This window comes from Chlorocebus sabaeus, chromosome 7 (genome assembly GCF_047675955.1).
Source record: "Chlorocebus sabaeus isolate Y175 chromosome 7, mChlSab1.0.hap1, whole genome shotgun sequence".
Lineage (NCBI taxonomy): Eukaryota > Metazoa > Chordata > Mammalia > Primates > Cercopithecidae > Chlorocebus > Chlorocebus sabaeus.
In genome coordinates, this window is record NC_132910.1 from 52,624,013 (window position 1) to 52,646,716 (window position 22,704).

Below are 22,704 nucleotides of genomic sequence, written 5' to 3' on the forward strand. Positions count from 1 at the left end.
TTTTTAATGATCTTTTTTGATAGCACATGTCAGATATTATACATGAGGTCTGATTCTTTAAAACTTATTCAATTTCAAACCATTTCTTTCAATAAATTATTTATTAAGACACCATGTTAGGCACCAGGAAGAACAAAGATATGAATAAAACAAGGTCTCTGCCTTTATTTTGAATGTAGTTTTACTTACCTAAAGCAGATGCAGATGGGAGGCTGTGGAAGAACCTCTACTTAAAGGTTATCTGTTTTGTTTTAATTAATGAGTTTGACAAATTACCCTAGTCAGATGACAGGTGCCAAAAAAGACAAAATATAGCAGCTGTAAGTGTATTCACACATACACAATCACAGACAGAGACACAGGCAGTTTGCTATCAATTTAGAAAGGTAACTTACTGTCTCACAATTATAAGGCATAAACATGCAAATACATTCCTGCTTATTTGATCAACATTGATTAGTTCTTTCAATGGAAAATGGAATTATTTATTGTAAAACAAGATGTAATTTTTGCAAATTTGCAAATATGTAAAATGTACAAAAGGCAAAATCTTACTATTTACCATTTTTTTTTTTGCACCTCTATTAAACAATATGGGAATCAAGCCAGGCATGGTGGCTCACACCTGTAATCCCAGCGCTTTGGGAGGCCGAGTTGGGCGGATCATCTGAGGTCAGGAGTGTGAGATTACCCTGGCCAACATGGTGAAACTCTATCTCTACTAAAAATACAAAAATTAACCGGGTGTGGTGGTGGGCGCCTGTAATCCCAGCTACTCAGGAGGTTGAGGCAGGAAAATGGCTTGAACCCAGCAGGCGGAGGTAGTAGTGAGCAGAGATCATGCCACTGCACTCCAGCCTGGGTGACAGAGTGAGACTCTGTTTCAAAAACAAACAAACAAAAAATACATGGGAATCAACTGAAAATAGAATATGTGATACCCTATGAATTATGTGAATTAAATTTCATTGTTAGAGGTTTCCATAAGGCAATAACATTTATTGCTTTTATTTTTTTGAGATGCTGTTGATCTATAACTGAACAGCAAAGAAGACATGATGTAGACTTACTTCGATACTGAAGTACCCTCTGTCAACATAGTCCCCTAAGAAGAGGTAGCGAGTGTTGGCAGGAGATCCCCCGACTTCAAAGAGCTTCATCAAGTCAAAGAATTGTCCATGAATGTCCCCACAAACTGAAAGAAACAAAATTCATTTTATGGTCATATTATATTAGGACCTTGAATTAAATAATAAAATCACAAAATTTTAGAGCCAGAATTAATTTCAAGTTTATCTGGGCCAAAACATTCTTTTGCAGAACAAGAAATAAGACAGAAAAGCTAAGTATTTTGCTCAAGTTTCCAAAGTTAATTAGTGGCAAATCTGGCTCTAATGTCTGAGTCCACTAGTATATAGATTAACTTAAAAAAAAAAAAAAAGAAGAGAATAACAACAATAATGGCTATCATTGTGCACTTAAAAATTCCGTATGAGACACTGCCAGGATGTTTATACACATTTTTAAATTTAACCCTAATAATGCCAAGAAATATGTTTTCATTTTGCAGGTAAGAGATGACATCAAAGAATGGTTCACGAATTTGGCATAATCTATGTACAACTGAGGTCTGAATACATGGCCACTAAACATTACTGCCTCCTGAAGAGAAAGAAATGTGGATATGTATCATAAAACCTGCATTTCACTGAATCTAAAATGTTATCCATTGTAAGACATATCATTAGTTTACGTATCACTAAGAAAGGAAAAAAAAAAAAACCCTCAAACTTAAATTATAAAGGAGTATTTTTAAAAAATGTTAAAGTGAAAAAAACTACAAGTATTAAAAGCTGTGAAACATTTTTTGTGTACAAAAAATTACTGGGAATTGGTATTTCTTAACATTCTCACTTTCTCTTTTAAACTAAGTTTCTTGGAAGAGCTATTTTGTCTCTTTTGAAAACTCACTTATTTAGTACTTATTTCATTTCTACTTTCAGAACTTTAAAAATAATACTTTTATCCCTATTATACAGATAAGGAAATAATATAGCTTAGAGAAGTTATGGGGCTTGGTAGGGTCACTGCTAAAAATAAATGACCCAGGGCTTAAATTAAGATTCACCTGATCCAAAGCTTTTTCTGTCAGCCACCACATTATGATATCTTTGATATTTTTATATATTTATATTAATATATACATGTGTATGTGTATATATATTGTGTAGTATTTTTAAAATTTTGTGCTTGAATGGTGAATATGATGTGGCTGCTTCTGCAACACTAAGAGGTACACAGAATGAATGCATTCGTGAATAAGAAATCGGGAGGCCAAAAGTAGATCTTAACACATTATATCCTGCAATTACAAGCAAGTTATTAAAATGTTTTAAATTTTATTTCCTTACTTGACAAAACAGATCATAGGAAAAAAGAGTCAAGTGGGTTCAATGATGAAATAATTATAACACAATGAAATAAAAATGTTACATGCTATAAATTCCTGTCTTTACTATCAAGAATTAGCTACTAAGACCCACAGCACTATAAGCATGAAGCAGGTAGAGGTGGATTCCATTTTAGAATGTCTGCACTTGGTAATCTTAAATACTAACAAAATGGATGTAAATAACAAGGAGCTTTAACTACTAATGTATCCCTTTGGTAGACTCCAATCATACAGCTTCTTCCCTCTCTTAAGCATGAGATACACAGTAGGAACATCAGAAACATATTCTCCCATTTTTGAAAAAATATTTTTTAAAAGACATTTTAAAATGTCCCATTTTTAAAAGATAGTTTATAAATAATTTTTTTTATTCTTAGAGCTGAGCAAATAAATCCATATTCTGAGGCATTAAGAAGTTGGTTTGTGAAAGACATATCATGTGCTTTCTTGTAATCATATGTGATATCTAACCCAAGGGGAAATAAAGAACACTGGATGAGATGGTCCAAGCACTGCCAGGCATGGAAGCCAGTACCTGCTCTGGGGACTTTCACAGCTATATTTGGAGCTGTGAAAACTAACATAAATAGTAAAACACTTCTTAAAACTTTTATATATTTTTATATATGTGTGTATATATAATATGATATGAGCATAATAATTTTAAAAATATCCATCTTAAAATCTTAATTAGCACATTTTTGTTACTGAATTTTTACATGGCAAAGATAAAGCTTATTAGCTAACAAGTAATAATATAATTACTCTTCTACCTATGTATCTATTAAAATTATAGTTGGTACGGATTACTTATCACAAGCACCACTTTCTCTCAAATTGTAGGAACCTTTTTATCTGTCATACATACGACATATTTCAAACCAAAATTTACAAAACAGAAAACATATGGTTGGAAGCCATGCGTTCATGTGCTCTCCATTAGGTTTGGAAGTTGAAGGAAGGAACTTCACAGGAACAAAATATGAAGCAAGACACTTCCTTGCAACTAATTTTATGCAGCCCTTCACATGTCAATAGGTGTGATGCTGACACTTTGTAAAGCCCATGTCTTGCTACTGGCTCTCTCCCTCTCCTTGTTGCCTAACAGAGAGGTGAGGGTCAAACACTTGTAAGTAAAGCTCAGGGAAAACAGGAAGCCAAGTGAGGAGCAAAGACATAGTCTTCAGATATTAGTAGGAATTTCTATGGCAAGTTTAACAGTCATATTTTAGGCTGGTATTAAAACATCCCCAAGACAAAACGGTTAATCAAAGGTATTAGAGGCAGTGTGGGGTATCATTTAAAGGCTTGGTCTCTGGATCCACACTACCCAGGCTCGAACCCTTGCTGTATTATTTACTATCTGAGTGAACTTGGACAATTTACTCAATTTCTCTGAGCTTTAAATGTATTTATCTATAAAATGGGGGTGATACTGGTACCTGACCTTATTGGGCTATCGTAAGAATTAAACGTGTTAATATCATAACACGTTTAGAAGAGTTTCTGGAGTCTAATAAGAATTTAACAAATGCTGTATCAAAGTGGCATTTCAAAATGGTTGTATTTAAAATGTCAAGGTCCCACACAGAATAGAATTCTGGTGCTTGGAGGTGGGGGGGAATAAGGAGTGGAAGGCATTCTGGAGACATTCTAAAGCATCTTCTTTCTTTCTCTCTCCCTTCTAGCTTCTTATATCTTTTTTATTCTTCCATTTTAATTCCTGGCCATGTCAGAAGATTCAAGGATAATTGCTTTTTACCTCTGTATTATGTAAATTACATAAATACCAAGACATTAATTTAGGTTGTAAACTGCGGGGTAGGCATTAAGCGGTTATAGCAACTAACATACAACTGAAGCATAATCTGGCAGCCAGAATGAAAAAAAAAAAATGTCTCTAGACAATGCAAGCATTATGAGGGTATTTTTTTCTTTTGCTGAAGTATAGAAGTACATTATCATGAATTTAGTTTTCTAAAAACAAAATTAATCTCTTCTTCCTGGTCTATAATAACTTTGTGATAAGAGATAATCTCAATGATTTACAAGATCACTGCAATAATTGGATTTTGGCTTGATGATATAAAATGGGAAAGAGTAACTGCTGTAAACTCTGCATGGAAAACAAAAAACCCTGACATCTAGTTACACATCTGATCATCACACTGTCACTGACTTTACCTTAGAATCGTCATAGGTCTTTTATAGAAAGATCACCTACCATAATGTTCAGTAAAGGAAAATGACGTGCATATATAATCACACAAAAATTCAAAGCCCAATAAAACAGTAACTCAAAATAAAACGTAATGAAAAAATGGAGGTATTTTCTTCCGCGAATTTTCATAGGCTGCCTTCCTTTCATCCATAAGGTCTCAGATACACATCACATGCTCAGTAAGGTCTTTCTTGACCATCCTATATAAAGGTGCAAACTCTCTCCACTATCATCCTTTATTCACAGTAATTATGCCACAATCAGCATTATCTAGTTGATTTATCTGCATGCTTTTTTCTTCTCTGATTCTTCCCACTGAAATACAACCACTGCTAAGCTCGATAACTTGTCAGTCTTGTCCGCCATATCCCCAGTGCCTAGACACTTGTGTGCCCAGGAGGCACACAAGAAACACCTGCCGTGCTAGGATTCTTCTGCTGGGCCTACGCCATGCTTACTTTGAAAATCCTTAACTAAGAGGGCAAAGATTTTGAGATGCCCTTGGGATTGACAGAAATTGACAAGTTTGTGGAGTTTGCTTTGATGGAAACCAAAGGCCTTCAACTTATCTGAGATTGTGCTGATTTTAAGCGTGTAAGTCACAGGTTTCAACACAGTGTGCAGCAAGTCCGGGGTAGAATGTGGAACCTCCACACATCTTATGGTTATTTTCCCACCTAATTCTACATCAGAACCACTTGGAGAGGTTTCGAAATTACAGATTTCTGGGCCCTGAACCAGAATCTCCAGAGATGCAGATTCACTAACAAGCTCCTGGATCTATCCTTATTTATTCAGTATGACTAAATACACCTATGCTTTTGAACCTCTCATAGCACACACAGCCTTCATTCTGCACACTAGGATGGTCCTCCTCACAGGGGCTATGTGTGGAGGAGATGAACATTGGAAAGGCAACCTCTTTCATTGCTCATTCTAGGTCGCTGTGAGATTAGGACTTCACTATTATATGAAAGAATCATAAGTGATTGATGGCATCTAGGAAAGAGGGATGAACCTAAGAAGGGTGATAATACCACATGTCTTTGGGCATTTCATTGTATTTATTGTACAGGCCTTGGATATTTCAGCTGTAAGATAAGGGATTTATCCTTAAGTCCTACTATCTCATTCACCGTTTTGATATCAAATTTCAGGAAGAAAGTGGTCACCATACTGAAGTATCCAGGAGGTGCCCAAAAGGATGGGCCCATGACATCACACAGAGTAAAGGCTTGCCTGGCTATAATATTCACTCACTATTGGTCCCCTCCTACATCTTCTTGGTTACCCAAGATACTGGTGTCCAAAGAGCAGCACAATATGCCAATGCCACCTGATGATACAAGCTGTCTGCTTGGTTGCTCAGGGCCCCCAAATCTTCAGCAGGCTAGGTCTTTTTTTAATCTACTTTACTTGGCCTTGACAGCACTTCTTAAACAATCAGGCTCTGACAAATGTTTTGCCCTTAAGGCAAGCTCACACTTAAATGCTTCCCACATCCTCCTGGCTTCCCATTATTCGCTTCCCATTCCTAATTAGAACACTGGTAGGTACGGTACCCAAATGCTTATGATGTTTAAAAAGCATCAAAAACACACGTGCACAATACAAGTATTTAAAACACTCCTAGCACTCTAAGAAAATATCCATCCATCTGGCTGCATAGTCCAAAAATTTTATTATGTCTTCAGCCAATTATTAGCAGAACTGTATATACTTACGTCAGAAATTTAGAGAGTTACAGCATTTAACAAAATGAACACATTAAAGATATTGAAATAAAACATAAGTTTATTTTTCGGGAGCATTACTATTCATATCTGTTAGCAACCTGATACGACACAAATATTGATGGTTATTTTCCCTGTGAGAAATAACCTGCCATTTATTTTGTACTGGAAAAGTAAGAACTATCAGATACACTGAGCAGTTTAATCTATTTGGTGCAATTAATCTAATATAATCTATCTTGGTAATTTCCCTAAGTGGGGTGACTCAGTAGTTCTGAATATGGCTCCTCTAAACAAACTCATCTTGCAAACTCAAAATATACAAGAGTGGCCAATATCCTGTGATGTTTATACACTACTACTTATCTCTTTCTATCAGAAAACACATGTCTTCTGCCTAAATAATCAACTACTAGTTAAGGCCTTAACTAATATTAATATTAAAAGGCCTTTTAATATTGCTTCCTTCCCTCCATGACTTTACCCCATTTTAAATAAAACTTTATCGGAAATAATTTTCACAAAGGAGTGGTGCCAAAGACTTTTGATCTAAGTCGAAGCATTTTGAGGTTTGAAATAGGAACAGAAAAATAACATGCAGAAAGTATTTGTCTTTATTTCTTAGGGAAAGGAAGAGCTTCCCCCAACCCCAGTATCACTGTAGGAAAGCTATAAAGCTTTGAAATCACAGGCATGGGGGTTCAAGTACATACAAACATAAACATATATATTAAAGTGTATGTGCATGTGTGTGTATAAAACCACCCACCACAAAGGAGGAATTCAGAGACTAATGGGTGGTGTGGTAGTCCAGGAGTCATTAAACCGAAGTTCAGGACTTTACTCACTATACATTACAGCAAAGTAGCACTGAGGAGAAAAAAACAATAAGAAGCAAGGGCAGTGACAAGGGACTCTTTGTAGTTAGCGGAGTAAGCTCTTGCAATACACAAATTGGACAATGAATCAGTCATGGGGCAAGTCTAAGAGTCCCTAAAACCAATGTGCTTCTAAGTAGAGAAGATAATAGCCAGCATATGGAGGACAAAGAGGCCTTTGAGAATAGAATCTTGGCAAAGGAGAGGGGACAAGTCAAAAAGATAAACATGACCAGAACCAAGAATTTGCCTTGCATCTTCTTGTCCAGAGAGACGCTGGTAACTCTTTAATGAGAAGGGACAGGTGTTCAAAACAAAAACCAATCTTGTTTTATATAAGTGTTAGGTATGCAAGTCTAAATAAATTTAGCAAATCTACAAATAATCTATATTATAATTTGATTATTTTTTCACAGAATTCTATTGTTTCTAAGTTCATATTGGCAATTAAATTAGTGCATTAGAAAATGTAAACCAAAGTAGATAATACTGAACACTTTAGGATAAAGTTCCACTATAAGGACTATACAAATAATAGCTTGAAAAGAACTCAAATACAACTGTCACCCTGAATAGAAGAAACAAATCTAACGTAATATAAAATATACATTTTCACATAAAATTACTTAACAATATCTTTCACTTAGTGCAAAGACTTATACATGTGGTCCTATTTACTTGCCTATATGAAAGGGAAATCTGTTAAAGAACATCATTGGGTCAACTTAACACTGAGCAAAAATTTTGTAATATCATATAATTTTAGGTTAAAGAAAGTTTATACAAATTAGGTTGTCTGGGGACACAGGAGTATGTTGTTAAAAGTTGTGAAACAATACATTTACAAATTGCAAATGAAAACTACATTTTTAATGTATCAGCATTTCAAAACTGTTTGGCAAGACTGTGTCAATACTATGATTTAGAAGTCAAGTGCTCTTAATTCTTGACTCATTATTTATTTTTTTACAAAGACCTTTCAATTTCTCCAAAATATTGGCTTTTATCATCTTGGAAGACTTGGATGAAGTAGAAAATCTTCTTATACAAGTTTTTCCAGTTCATACTAAACTAACAGATCACAATTTTTCCTTTAGAAAAGACGTTACTGAATCGTTTAGCAATTTTCACCATTGGAGTTCCTCACTACTTTCAGCTTCATTTACTTCAACCCAGTGTTTTTTCATAACAGCCACAGTTTCCCAAGACAATAAAATCCCTAATGTTAAAGAACTAAATTTATGTCTAATTCTCAGCATGAGGAGATTAATTTATTGAATTTATTGATTTGGTTTTTGAATACTTTATTGACCAAAACTTTCTTCTTTTTCAAAATCTACAATTTTGCAGAGAAAGATTTTGTTTAGAGGTTGTGTTAGAGGTTAACCACAGTGGGTACTACAAGTATATATCTGTTTCCTCCTGTTGATAATCCAGGCATATGGATCCATAAGTGGATGATAAGTTTAAGTACAAACCAGCTAGTCAGGTATGTGTAGTTCATTAACAGAATGCATAGACTTCTAAAATCAGACAATTCCTCAGATAAAGGTGACACTGCAGTTTATTACAGCATTTGCTTATATCTAGAAATCTGTATCTATCATAAACTAAAAAAGAAAAAATAACAGCATTCTAATTTACTAAAGAGGTATATTTCAAAATAATATTTTCTCATAGGGAATATTACTTTTTCAAAAGATAAATATGTTTTAGGTATTTTATAAAAAACAAACTGTGAATTATTAACCAGGTCACTCTGGTTTGATGATATAGAAGAATAATGAAAAAGCCTCTAAACCAAATCAAAATTTGCTAAATACAGAAATTTCTACCAGCACGTTTTTGGTAATAAAAATATATATATATATATATGAAATTGCAAGGATTTTAAAAGAAACAATAAAGCTATAAAATCAAATATGAAATAATAATAGCACCAGCGCAGATTAATAGTGGTATTTTAAACATTTCTTTATATTTATGATGCTGTTTTATGAAGATAAATAAACTGTTAGCCAATGTTAATGAGAAACAGTGCAGGGAAATTAAAAAAAAGAATAAAATATATTGTGGATTACAATAGTCATTAACAATTACAATAATCCAGTACTAAACACTTCATTTATCCCCTAAATCTCAGTTCATAACTGTAATCAGATGGAAACAAAACAGAAGAGTCTACATGTTAAAAACTATTTTATCAAAGGCCCAAGCATATACAATACCATCATATGACCACAGTGCACTATTCCAATCAATCAAAAGTAAATTAATGAAACCTATGTTTATGTTTTTATCCTAAAGATGAGTGTTCTCACCACTGAGATTTTTTGTTTGCAGTTTTTCCTCCATTGATTGAATACTTTAAAAGATTTAATTTATTGAATAAGGAATGCATTTTTTCCATCTGATATCATTGTTTTTCCATTTTAGCACCAACCAATATTATAATAAAGATGCCTAATTATTAAGGGTTCATGATAGCATCATAGCATTACATAAATTATAGTCATGGTTGTGGTGCCAATATATAATTACAATAATTAAGTATATATAACATTTATGACAGTATTTAATTAAACTTGTTAATCTTTCTGTTCTTGTGTCCAAGTTTGGTCAGTCCTGGAAACTAGTAGCTATTTGATATGTGAATTTATTTACATTATGTAGTTTATAAGGTCCTTGAGTATCATCACCAGCCCATCAAGAATATTGGATGAACATTATAAGTTGATATAGTTTCAGTAGAATGTATACAAATTTGATTAGTACCTATAAACTACATATAAATAGTAATAAGTTATTATTAATAAATTACTAATTTTCACTTTAGAAATACTCATCTCAGGTTTCACTTTTAAAAATACTCATCTCAAGTTTCAGATTAACTCCCTCTAGGACCCTGAAAGATGGACTGTCATTACTGTCCAGATCTGGGGTGTTCGGCTATGCCTTAGTGTTTCCATTTTGGGCCTTCCAAGCCTATGTTTCTAGGGCTTTAAAAAAAAATCTTAGTGTTTCTTAACACCGTGTCTCAGTGTTCTTTCATTTCTGGCATTTTGCTTTTTCCTGGATATGTTATTTCACCTTCTGGAGAGGCAGTATAGTGCAGTTGTTAGGAACTAAGACTATAATGCCAGACTGCTTGGTTCCAAAGCCAATTTCCACCACCCAATCAGCTGAGTGACATTGGAGAATTAGCTAATCTCTCTTTATCTGTTTCTTCATGTGTAAAGATGAACATCAAAATAACACCTCCCTTAAAGCACTATCATGAAACCAGAATTATAAATTAAATTATAATTGAACATCATTTACTTTAATATCAGTACATACTACACACCTGACACTATCATAAAGGTTTGTTATTACTCTTCTTCTTCACTCAGATTTTTTTTGGAACATTATCATCATAATTGCTCTCTGTTAGTTTCTGGTTTTTATGTTTATTTCTCCTGTTTGTCCTTAGTCAATAAGCGGTGGCTTCCTTTTTAACTACTTTCTTATTCATTCTGCTTGAACCAGTTTTCACTGTCTACAGAATGCATAGACTCCTCTAATTCGCTTTTCCCAATCTCCTCCTTTGCATATGCACACTCTGTTCTTTCTAATACATTTTTAAAGGATTTTTACCATCGTGCTCAGTAAATTATGACTTATGTAAGTGGAACAAGAGGGGTATCTGTAAAAGGCCTCAACTGCCCCATCTATAAGGAGACTCAGAACTTACAGGTTTTTTTTTTTTTTTTTTTTTTTTTTTTTTTTAAATAATGAAGCAATGTAAGGAAGAAAAAAGCTTGGCACACGGTATGTACTAACAAAATGAGAAACAGCAGACAGCGCAGTTATTTCAGACATTGTCTACCTAAGAAACATTTTGAATGTTCTGTAAGATTTAGATAGATGAATTAAGCATCTGTAATCAATGTGGTCATGAGTAAAATACACAAAAAGTTGTTCTATATTTTTCCACTTTTTATCCAAATGTATGTTATCATATATTGAAAGCTATTAAGGCTGAAATCAAATAGACTAGGTCTCATACTCCACAATTTCCATTTTGTAAGAGTGGAAATATCTCTACATGGCTGTGGTGATACTACCAATCTTTCAGAGTGGCAGCGCCATGATGAGTTTCCAGTGAGTCTCATTTTCTTTTGTAGCAAAGCTCATTTACAAGACCACTGTGTTCCACAGCTATGTAATGGTAGTAATGCTTCAAAAGCTGGAAGTGACACAGTAAACAGAAGCAATGTAAGACATTTCACCAAATGGATTTTTTGAAAAACAAAACAAAACAAAACTTCCTTAAATTTATGGAAAACTCTGTTAAGAAAAATTTTCTACGTAGGGAGAAGAAAATCTTCCTGATCATGATAGTCCTCACATGTTGACAATTTAAAGGATTATTTTGTTTTTAATATTTTAAAATCTTAAGGCAAGCAATGAATGACATTTAATTCCAAAGTCCACATATTCATTATTAATTTGGCAATTATAGGCAGTGGGAATAGCAGCAGAAGGGTTTTGACTAAAACTGACTTTTAAGTATTCAGCTCTATCCAATTTCCAGCAAGTGAACAAAGCTAATAAGTGCTATTCTTAAATGGCAATATTTAAACGCCTTAAGTAAAGGAAGGATTAGACTGATTATTCACTATCACTTCCCTCAGGAAAAATATGTAAGCTTGTTATGTGTAGCATATTTGGAAATTAAATATGTAATTGTGAATTCAGACATACTTGAACAGGTTCATTTAAAATTTAAGAAAATGTGTTAAGAAAAAGTGTTATCTGAAAAACAATTCTGACAAAGATATTGAGCCCATTTATTAATTCTGACTAAATTTTAAAAATCTATCTTTCATATCCTTACATATGTTTCACTAGGTAGATATTCCAGAAATATTTATTCGGTTAAATATCCAAACAATGAATAAAACACTGAAACATGAAATATTTACTAAATATTCTGTATTAAAAGATGAATAAACACTGAAGACTGGTTGATGTTTCGCTTGTGCTGGATTATACTGGGATAATAACAAAAATAAAAATACGGCCTCAAGAAGGGCATACTTGAGAAGATGTAGATATAAACAATGGTACTGAAAAGCATCAGCTTCCTGACATCAGTGGATTTCCCTTTCTGTACTGGAAACTTCTATGGGTTTAGGCCTTAGGTCTCACATTGATGTCTGATATGGGCAAATCATTTTATTGCCTGTTTCCATCCATCACATTACTCAACAGAGGTAGAAGCATATCTAATTTTTCTAAAACTGTTAAATTATAAATACTTTACATTTACTTTTAATAATGATGTTTTCATTTTGAAATTCCAAATTACATTAAGAAAAGGAATGAGATTGTTTTCTTCGTCCAAAGGAAGCATAAATCTAAAAATTTGAGAACTTAGATTAGATTATCTTAAATTTACATGTCAGGACTAATGTTCAATTGAAGACACTATGTAAAAGTTTTTTATATGCCACAGTGAGATGAATCATCATTTTTGTTTATCTCTATGAAACAATTAGGTGTCACAGTATCTTAAACTGACTTAAATCATAATATCCATAAAGTCTTTGAATACTTTGAAAATTTACATATGTGCTTCTCTCTAGTTTAAACATAAATCACGTCTTAAGTTTCTTGTTTCTTCAGTATACCACAAATATCTAAGGAAACTATGCAAAAATCATGTTTGCCTAACATGGTATATATGGCATATAAACTGAGTGATCACAGAAAATTAATACAGGTGTTTGGAAAACATAAAACAGCTGCTAGCTCATAATAAATTGTGATTCATTAGCAATCCTAATTTCAAATTTAAATTTTTTTCAATTAAAAATGATGAGTATTGTTTATAAATTAGAATTGCTAAAAAGAGCAATCAGGATTATCAATCAACTCTTCTACCTTCCTTTGACAAAATACAGAAAATTGAAAAACATGTTCATAATATGTATTTGATAAGTTATTAAACTTCTTACTGAGAAAAGTTTGCCTTATAAAACCACGTAATTTCTAGCTGCATTGCCTTTTTATTTGAAGACACAAAGGTGTCTTTAAAAAATATTAAATCTCTTAGTTATTAGTGATGTCACAAATCTGAAATATATTTTACAAATAACACTTGATTTCCCTACAAAGTTATGATATTTTATATAAAGTTAACATGTCAGAACAGAAAAATGTTCTGAAACTCTAAATAATAGTTAAGTACACAAACTAGGATATTTTATTTCATTTTAATTAACAGGTGGTTATTAAGCACCTGAATGCCACAGGTGTAACAGAGAATTAAAAGAAAAAAAATAGTCATTAGTTTTTCAAACTTGTTGGAGACATAAGCCTATATGAAATAATTTAAAAATAATGAGTAACTTTACAGTTACAGCATACAAATATAACTGATTTTCTCAAAGAACATAGAGTATGCTTGGGATATACAGACTTACACATATGAACAGAAAACAGATGGGGCCTCCAGCGGGTTAACTGCTCCTGATCTGGTCTTTAATCAATAAGGAGACACTGACATTTGATCATGGACTCTTCTCTGTGGTCCATACATATGTGAAATGTGAACTGCTAAAACAGTTTCAGAAGAATCTAGTTTAGAGGCTCTCTAGCATTTCAAGTGTCTCAGAACTTGATAAAGAGATGAAATCTGACGTTACTCCCTGTCCCCTGCACATGTTCCTGGGAAGTAATAGGAAATAAAAACACAAGGCTTGAAATGGTTGCTGCAGTAGGTATGGCAAATATGACTCTTTCCTTCTGTTTCATGAGAAAGTAATTTTTCTCTCAGCAATGCTAAGTCATCCTGACCTCTTCTGACTTTTTCTTTGGAATAGTGAGAGGAACCAAAGACCAGTGTGACTGAGGTCACAACACTGGCTTCAAGGATGTTCTGTGGAGTGGAAGGGTTCTTGAGGAGTGTCAGGGTCATTAGTACAGGAAGCTATATTTTTATCTATTTTTATACCTTGGATTTCCATGTAAGAGTTCTTTGTATGTGTATATGTGTACACAGGTACATGTGTGCATATGTGCACACGTACTTATGTTACAGATGTGATAGAGGGTAGATTCTGCTGCTTACAAAAGGCTTTGGAATACTACAGGTATAGATAGTAATTCTTACAGGAAATCAGAAATTAAGGAAATAAAGGTTGGCTGACATTATAAAAGAAGACTTAATCAAAAAGAAGTGACTTGCAGCATTGATGAAATTTGTCATAAACTGAAAGACCTCTAGGCAGAAAGGTGCAAATGAATCAAAATAAGTGGATTGCAAGAAACAAACAAAACACTGGATTGAACAGAGAGCATATGTGAAACATCTAGAGATAAATCAGAGAAGGATGGTGACATTATATTATAAGGGTCCCAAATTCTAACATAAGGTATTTCAAGGAGAGCAATTCCAGTAATGTTTAGGGAGATATCTGGCAATTCTATGCAGAATCCAATGGTGAAGAAAAACTGAAAAAAAAAAAAAAGTTGGTTTTAATTTGAGGTTTGCTGCATTACTATAGTCACAACACAATGAGGTCTGGTATTATGAAGGTGGCAGTGTGAAAAGATAAAAGGGCCAAACAGAACTTTCTTTGACTTCTTCAAGACAATTATCAATTAAATAATAAGTGAAGCCATTCATTTCTCCCTTGATTCAATAAATATTAAATGAGTACTACATTCTTATAATATCCCATTGTGTTAGACCCCAAGAACATTAACGGAAGTAAACATCTAATGAGTGATACTGAAATAAATAATTAATAATACTAGAGTACAAGCTATAAGGGCAGAGATTTTTCTTCTTCTTTGTCTATTGTTGTATTCCTAGTGCCTAGGATAGTGCCTGACACGTAGGGGATCCTCAATAAGTATTTGCTGAATGAATGAAGGAACAATGCAATAGGCATTGTTCATGGTGGACTCATTCATCATGCTCATCAATGGCGGACTTGACGAAGTCTCCTGGAGGATGAGGTACTTAAGTGGAAACTTGAAGAATGAAGGGGAGTTAGTCACAGAACAGCGGGACATGAAAGGGAATGTTGCTCACAGTAGAAACAACATATGTCATATTATAGGAAGTGACAGATCTATAAACTTGAAGTTTAGGTGTGGAATGAAAAGAAATGACGCTGTAAAGATTAACAAGGGACAGGCCAGGCGTGGTGGCTCACGCCTATAATCCTAGCACTTTGGAAAGTGCAGGTCGGCAGCTCGCTTGAGCCTATGAATTCAAGACCAATGCAACATGGTGAAATCGGATCTCTGCAAAATATATAAACAAAATAAAAGATTAACAAGGGATAGATAATCAGGGTCTTGTCATCCAGGCTAGGAAGCCTGAGTTTCATGCAAACAGGAGCCATGGAAGAAATTTGGGCAACATGAAGACTCTACCTTGCTTCTGGAAAGTAATTATACCTATCTAAGCCTCATTAGGAGATATACCTAATGTAAATGTCGAGTTAATGGGTGCAGCACACCAACATGGCACATGTATACATATGTAACAAACCTGCACATTGTGCACATGTACCCTAGAACTTAAAGTATAATAATAATTAAAAAAAGAATAAGGACAATACCATATCCCACACAAAGTGGTTGTAAAGATAAAAAATTTGATAAAGTTGTAGTAACTGGTACTGGATAGTACTTTGACAGAAGGTAGCTAGAATAATTGGTACAGGTTAATACTTCCACAGAAGGTAAGTTTCCTATTCCTACTATACCACAGTTCTCTTTAGCACCACTTGATTACAACTGTCCCCTTAATAAATGGTTACAATAATATTTCAGTGTTAAAATATCACTAGCATCAGGCTAGTCTTTTAAAGAGTTTTGTATATCTTATTTTCTATCTTGCCCTCTTTAACTGAAAGTTAGGTAATGGGGAGCTGATGGTCCCAAGTTTACATCTGTAGATGTAAAGTGCGAGCGAGATGACACTGCTTTTTTATTTACCACTTTTCACACAATATGACCCCAAAAAAAAAAAAACCTGCAGAAATATTTAAAATAGAAATTACATATTAATAAATTACACAGAAATAACTATGTTGGGCTGGGTGTGGTGGTTCATGCCTATAATCCTAGTACTTTGGGAGACCAAGGCGGGGAGATTAGTTGAGGTCAGGAGTTGGAGCCCAGCCTGGCCAATATAGTGAAACTCTGTCTCTACTAAAACAATACAAAAATTAGCCAGGCATCGTGGAGCATGCCTGCAATCCCAGCTACTTGGAAGGCTGAGGAAGGAGAATAGATTGAGCCCAGGAGGAGGAGGTTGCAGTGAGCCAAGATCGTGCTACTGCACTCCAGCTGGGGCTACAGAATAAGACTCTGTCTCAAAAAAAAAAAAAGAAAGAAAGAAAGAAAGAAAAAAACTGTATTGGTGTTAAGGAGCACATTTTATTACCATGCTTTTAAATTCCCATCATTTACAGAGCCCTTTCACATTGATATTCATTATTAAAGTGGCTAAACATTCACAGGTTACTGAATTATTAATTGAGGCACATTACATCTCGCTTACACTTTACATCTACAGATGTAAAATACTCTTTTCACTGTCTGTAAATACAATGTACTTCAAATGAAGCAAAGGGTTTCGAAGTATCTTAAAACACAGAGATTCAATTCATCAAAGTCTCAAAGCTAATGAAAAAGTCTAAATGCTCATTAGCACATAGGCAGGAGGGTATAAGATACTATAGAAACTTAAGTCACTCGCAGGATCTTCTCTTAAGCTCTTTGCAAATCCTGCCATTCAAGAACATTACTAACCGTACCTTTCCCTCATAAAATGCAGTAAAATATAAACACTGCCTTCAGGCACAAATGGATCTGAGCTTAAACGAAGCCTGCCTCTAATTTTCACTCTTTATCAACTTCTTTCTGCACTTTGATCTTATTTTCACTGACTGCACTTGCACCTACTCCAGTCAGGGGCTTATAGCTACATCCAGCCAGCTGCTCCATAACCTAAAAGGTAGATCCACCAATTCCAGCAAAAGTAAGCCATGAAATAAATGTGACTGACCCTCTGAAGGTCCCCTGCACACTCATGTGTCAATCTCTGCATCCAGGGAATGGTGCATACTGACTGGCCAGTTCTGGGTTATGTGTTCACTCCCTCTTGCTGGTAGGAGGAAGGCTAAGCCTAGTATCAAAAGAAAAGGGATTGGGAAAAATATTCCAGGCAACGATCGCAAACAGGGGTTTGTGCATTTTTTTGAGAAGTAAAAATTCTTATATATTTCTCTTTATCATAAAGATCATTGCAGTAGTCACTCAAATACCTTGGCTAGAGGTCAGGTTCTCACTTCGGCAATCTTGGCAAGACCTGGAAAACTCATTGAAACCATTTAATATTCACTCCACCTAGTTTCTGCATAGAATTTATAATAGATTCATTTATATTACAGATCCAAATCCCTGAAGAATATGACATTTTATTCTTTAGTTTATCTGAAGCCATTCTTTCTGGCTATTAAGTCATCACCTCATCACTTTCTTCTCACTTTCAATGGAACTTGCTTTCTTTTCATGGATATTTTTTTTCATAGGAAATAAACATGCATACTACATGGTGGGGGGTAGGAAGAGAGATGTACAGGTAAATTTATACACAATATTTTTAAAGTAAAAGCCAAAATGAAATTCATATGCTGAGGAATCTGCTAGAATAATGTATGAGCTAAATTAACACATGCAATGAACTACTGTGAAAGGTCAAATCTTACAATGTAAAAATTGTGAATGCCAAGAGATTACTCTTTTCCTACTGTAGTATCCTGTGATGTCTAAAATATGGTGAAAACATTTTAAGTACCATGACTCATGTCTCTGAATATGGCAGTAGTTTTCATACAAAGATCAAGTGTTAAAAAGGCATGGAAAACTGGAAATGAAACAACTATATAAAAACCCACTTAGGGGATGATCTAATCTTCGTTGATTCAAATTCCTGTAAGGATTAGAAAATTCTAAGTACAATTTTCATATTTCTCTTTCCACAGTTGTCATTAATATGGTATTCACAAAAGACTTTTTTACTAAGATACAAAAGAGATGAACTTCCTTAATATTTCAGCCATTATGGCTTCTTACTTATAGTCATAATTCTGTATTTAGGAAATCAAGACTGATTATTTTGGAAATACTGATCATACAGACACACAGATTATAATAATAGACATCTACTTATAATGCACCTTTTATTCATGGCATCTTCAAACACTTTAAAAACCTGACGAACTTGTATTTATCCACCAGTAAAGCTCTCAAGATAATACCTATTGGCTACACAAAGTAAACTTAGTTAAGTATCTCAAACAGAAAATAAACACATTCTCACTCCCAGAAGATCTCAAAAACATCTTACATAAAGTAAAATCTATCTGTGTTGGAAAATGGCCAGGCAACCAGAATCTACAATGCTGTTTTTATGAAGGCTGTTAATAGTACATTAACACTTTGAAATTGTCAAGATGCCATTTATCTCATGTTTGAGGACAGACATTTCCAAAACTGAACACAGTAAGTGCTAAGTGTAAGTCTACTGCTTATATCTTGGGAACCTGTTCAGAACTGCGATTCCTCTAGGATTTAAGTTCAAATTTTGCCCCTTACACTCACCCCAGGGGACAGAAATCTTGTTTTCCCTTATCTGCGGTTTGGTTTGGGTGTATCATTTATTCAGAGAAACCTCTAGGCCTTTTGACTAGTGAAATGTCAAAATATCAGCTTTTGTTAGATCTTCCACCTTACCCCCGACTCCATTAGTGCCCTCTGCTTGCTTCTGGTACATCCAGTTCCTCTACTTTGAATGTCTCTGTTCCAGATATTATGGGTTAAATTGTGCTCCACCCGCCACCAAAGATATGTTGACGACCTAACCCCTGGTAGCCACAAATGTGACTATACTTAGAAATAGCATCTTTGCAGATGCAATCAGGTCATACTCGATTGGGGTGGGCCTTAATCCAATATAACTAGTGTCTTTATAAGTAACAAAACACTTTGACATAGGCAGAACCAGAGAGGACATGTAAAGATGGAGGCAGAAAATGGAATCTTGCTGTCACAAGCCAAAAAAAGGCCTGGAGCTACCAGAAGCCGGAAGAGGCAAGGATCTACTTCTAGAGGTTTCAAAGGCAAGAAGGCCCCACCAACATCCTGATTTCAGCCTTCTGGCCTCCAGAACTGTGAGACAATAAATTTCTGTTGTTTTAAGCGACTTCGTTGGTAGCACTTTGTTTGGGCCAGCCCTAAGAAACAAATACACCAAATGTATTCCTCAATTATTTGAGTTCTATCGCTATACATATGCACAACAACAATAACAACAACATTTTGAGTCTTAAAATATGTCAAGCAATGTTTCTAAGCATTTTGGATGCAATGGTTCAATTAACCTTTCAGTAACCTTTCAGTAGTAGGTGAGTACTACCATTTATCATCATTTCCCAGATGGAGAATTGAGAAAGATTAAGAAATTGCCCAAGCTGGTAAGTAGCAGAGCTGGAACTCAAACCCAAGCAGTCTCACTCTGGGGACTGTGCTCCATGCAGGATCCTTACTGATGTCAGCTATTACATCTCTGATGTACATATACGACTTTCTGCCATCATAAGCCCCTGAGTCTTTATGGAAAGACATCCCTCACATAGAGATGTCTAGGTCACAAACTTGTCCAGTCTTCCCTATCCTAGTAAAAGGCTATATGCTCTGAGAGCTAACATAAAAATCCTTCTCAAAATCACAGCTAGATGGGAGGAATGAGTTATAGTGTTCTATATCACTACAGGATGACTAGAATTAGTACTTTATGTAGTTTCAAATAGTTAAAAGGAGGATACTGAATGTTCCCAAAACAAAGAAATAACTGTTTGTGATGATGGATATGCTAATTACCTTGGTCTGATCATCCATCATACATTGTATGTATTGAAACGTCACTATGTTGTACATCATGAATATGTACACAATTATTTGTCAATTAAAATTTTTAATTAAAATTAATTTTTGATTCCTGGGCAAGATGGCTGAATAGGAACAGCTCCTGTCTGCAGCTCCCAGCAAGACCAATCCAAAAGGCTGGTGATTTCTGCATTTCCAGCTGAGGTATCCGGTTCATTTCACTGGGACTGGTTACACAGCGAATATAGCCCCTGGAAGGTAAGCAGAAGCAGGGTGGGGCACTGCCTCACCTGGGAAGTGCAAGGGGTCGGGAAACTCCCTCCTCTAGCCAAGGGAAACGTTGAGGAACTGTGCTGTGAAGGACAGCGCTCTCCGGCCCAGATACTACACTTTTCCCACGGTCTTCACAACTCATAAACCAGGAGATTCCCTCAGGTGCCTACAAGACAAGGGCCCCGGGTTTCAAGCACAAAACTGGGCGGCCATTTGGGCAGACACCGAGGTAGCTGCAGGAGTTTTGCTTTCATACCCCAGTGGTGGGTGGAAGACCAGCGAGATGGAACTGTTCACTCCCCTGGAAAGGGGGCTGAAGCCAGGGAGCCAAGTGGTCTAGCTCAGTGGATCCCACCTCCACGGACTCAGCAAGATAAGATGCACTGACTGGAAATTCTTGTTGTCAGCACAGCAGTCTGAAGTTGACCTGGGATACCTGAGCTTGGTGCAGGGAGGGATGTCTGCCACTACTGAGGCTTGAGTAGGCAGTTTTCCCCTCACAGTGTAAACAAAGCCCAGGGAAGTTCAGACTGGGCGGAGCAAACCACAGCTTGGCAAAGCCACTGTAGTCAGACTGCCTCTCTAGATTCCTCCTCTCTGGGCAGGGCATGTCTGAAAGAAAGGCAGCAGCCCCAGTCAGGGGCTTAAAGATGAAACTCCCATCTCCCTGGAACAGAGCACCTGGGGGAAGGGGTGGCTGTGGGCGCAGCTTCAGCAGACTTAAATGTTCCCGCCCGCTGGTTCTGAAGAAAGGAGTAGATCTCCCAGCACAGTGCTCGAGCTCTGCTAAGGGACAGACTGCCTCCTCAAGTGGGTCCCTGACCCCTGTGCCTCCTCATTGGGAGATACCTCCCAGCAGGGGTCGACAGACACCTCATACAGGACAGCTCCGGCTGGCATCTGGTGGGTGCCCCTCTGGGAGGAAGCTTCCAGAGGAAGGAACAGGCAGCAATCTGCTGTTCTGCAGCCTCTGCTAGTGATAACCAGGCAAACAGGGTCTGGAGTGGACCTCCAGCAAACTCCAGCAGACCTGCAGCAGAGGGGCCTGACTGTTAGAAGGAAAACTAACAAACAGAAAGGAATAGCATCAACATGAAGAAAAAGGATGTCCACTCAGTAACCCCATCCGAAGGTCACCAGCATCAAAGACCAAAGGTAGATAAATTCACGAAGATGAGGACAAACCAGTGCAAAAAGGCTGCAAATTCCAAAAACCAGAATGGCTTTTCTCCTCCAAAGGATCACAACTCCTCACCAGCAAGGGAACAAAACTGGATAAAGAATGAGTTTGACCAATTGACAGAAGTAGGCTTCAGAGGGATGGGTAATAGCAAACTCCTCCTGAGCTAAAGAAGCATATTTTAACCCAATGCAAGGAAGCTAAGAACCTTGATAAAAGGTTAGAGGAATTGCTAACTAGAATAACCAGTTTAGAGAAGAACATAAATGACCTGACAGAGCTGAAAAACAGGGCGCAAGAACTTCATGAAGTCTACAGAATTATTAACAGCCAAATCGATCAATTGGAAGAAAAGATAGCAGAGAATGAAGATCACTTTAATGAAATAAAGCATGAAGACAAGATTAGAGAAACAAGAATAAAAAAGAACGAACAAAGCCTTCAAGAAATATGGGACAATGTGAAAAGACCAAACCTACATTTGGTTGGTATACCTGAAAGTGACGGGGAGAATGGAACCAAGTTGGAAAATACACTTCAAGATATTATCCAGGAGAACTTCCTCAATCTAGTAAGACAGGCCAACACTGAAATTCAGGAAATACAGAGAACACCACAAAGATATTCCTTGAGAAGGGCAACCCTAAGACACAAAATCATCAGATTTACCAATGCTGAAATGAAGGAAAAAATGTAATTAGCAGCCAGAGAGCCTTTGTTGGGTTACCCACAAAGGGAAGCCCATCAGACTAACAGTGGATCTCTCTGCAGAAACCCTACAAGCCAGAATAGAGCAAGGGCCAATATTCAGCATTCTTAAAGAAAAGAATTTTCAACCCAGAATTTCATATCCAGCCAAACGAAGCTTCATAAATGAAGGAGAAATAAAATCCTTTATAGACAAGCAAATGCTGAGGGATTCTGTCACTACCAGGCCTGTCTTACAGGAGTTCCTGAAGGAAGCACTAAATATGGAAAGGAAAAACTGGTACCAACCATTGCAAAAACAA

General features: G+C 35.8%; 1 protein-coding gene across 4 annotated transcripts in view; it reads right to left on the reverse strand.

Annotated features, from left to right (window-relative positions):
• PPP3CA (protein phosphatase 3 catalytic subunit alpha) overlaps positions 1-22,704 on the reverse strand; it is a 330,349-nt gene that overhangs the window by 85,514 nt on the left and 222,131 nt on the right. For all 4 annotated transcript variants that reach the window (XM_073017515.1, XM_007999395.3, XM_007999394.3 and 1 more), the window contains exon 3: positions 1,071-1,195. In XM_073017515.1, the coding sequence (XP_072873616.1) occupies positions 1,071-1,195 (125 nt within the window). The remainder of the gene's footprint in view (positions 1-1,070; positions 1,196-22,704) is intronic.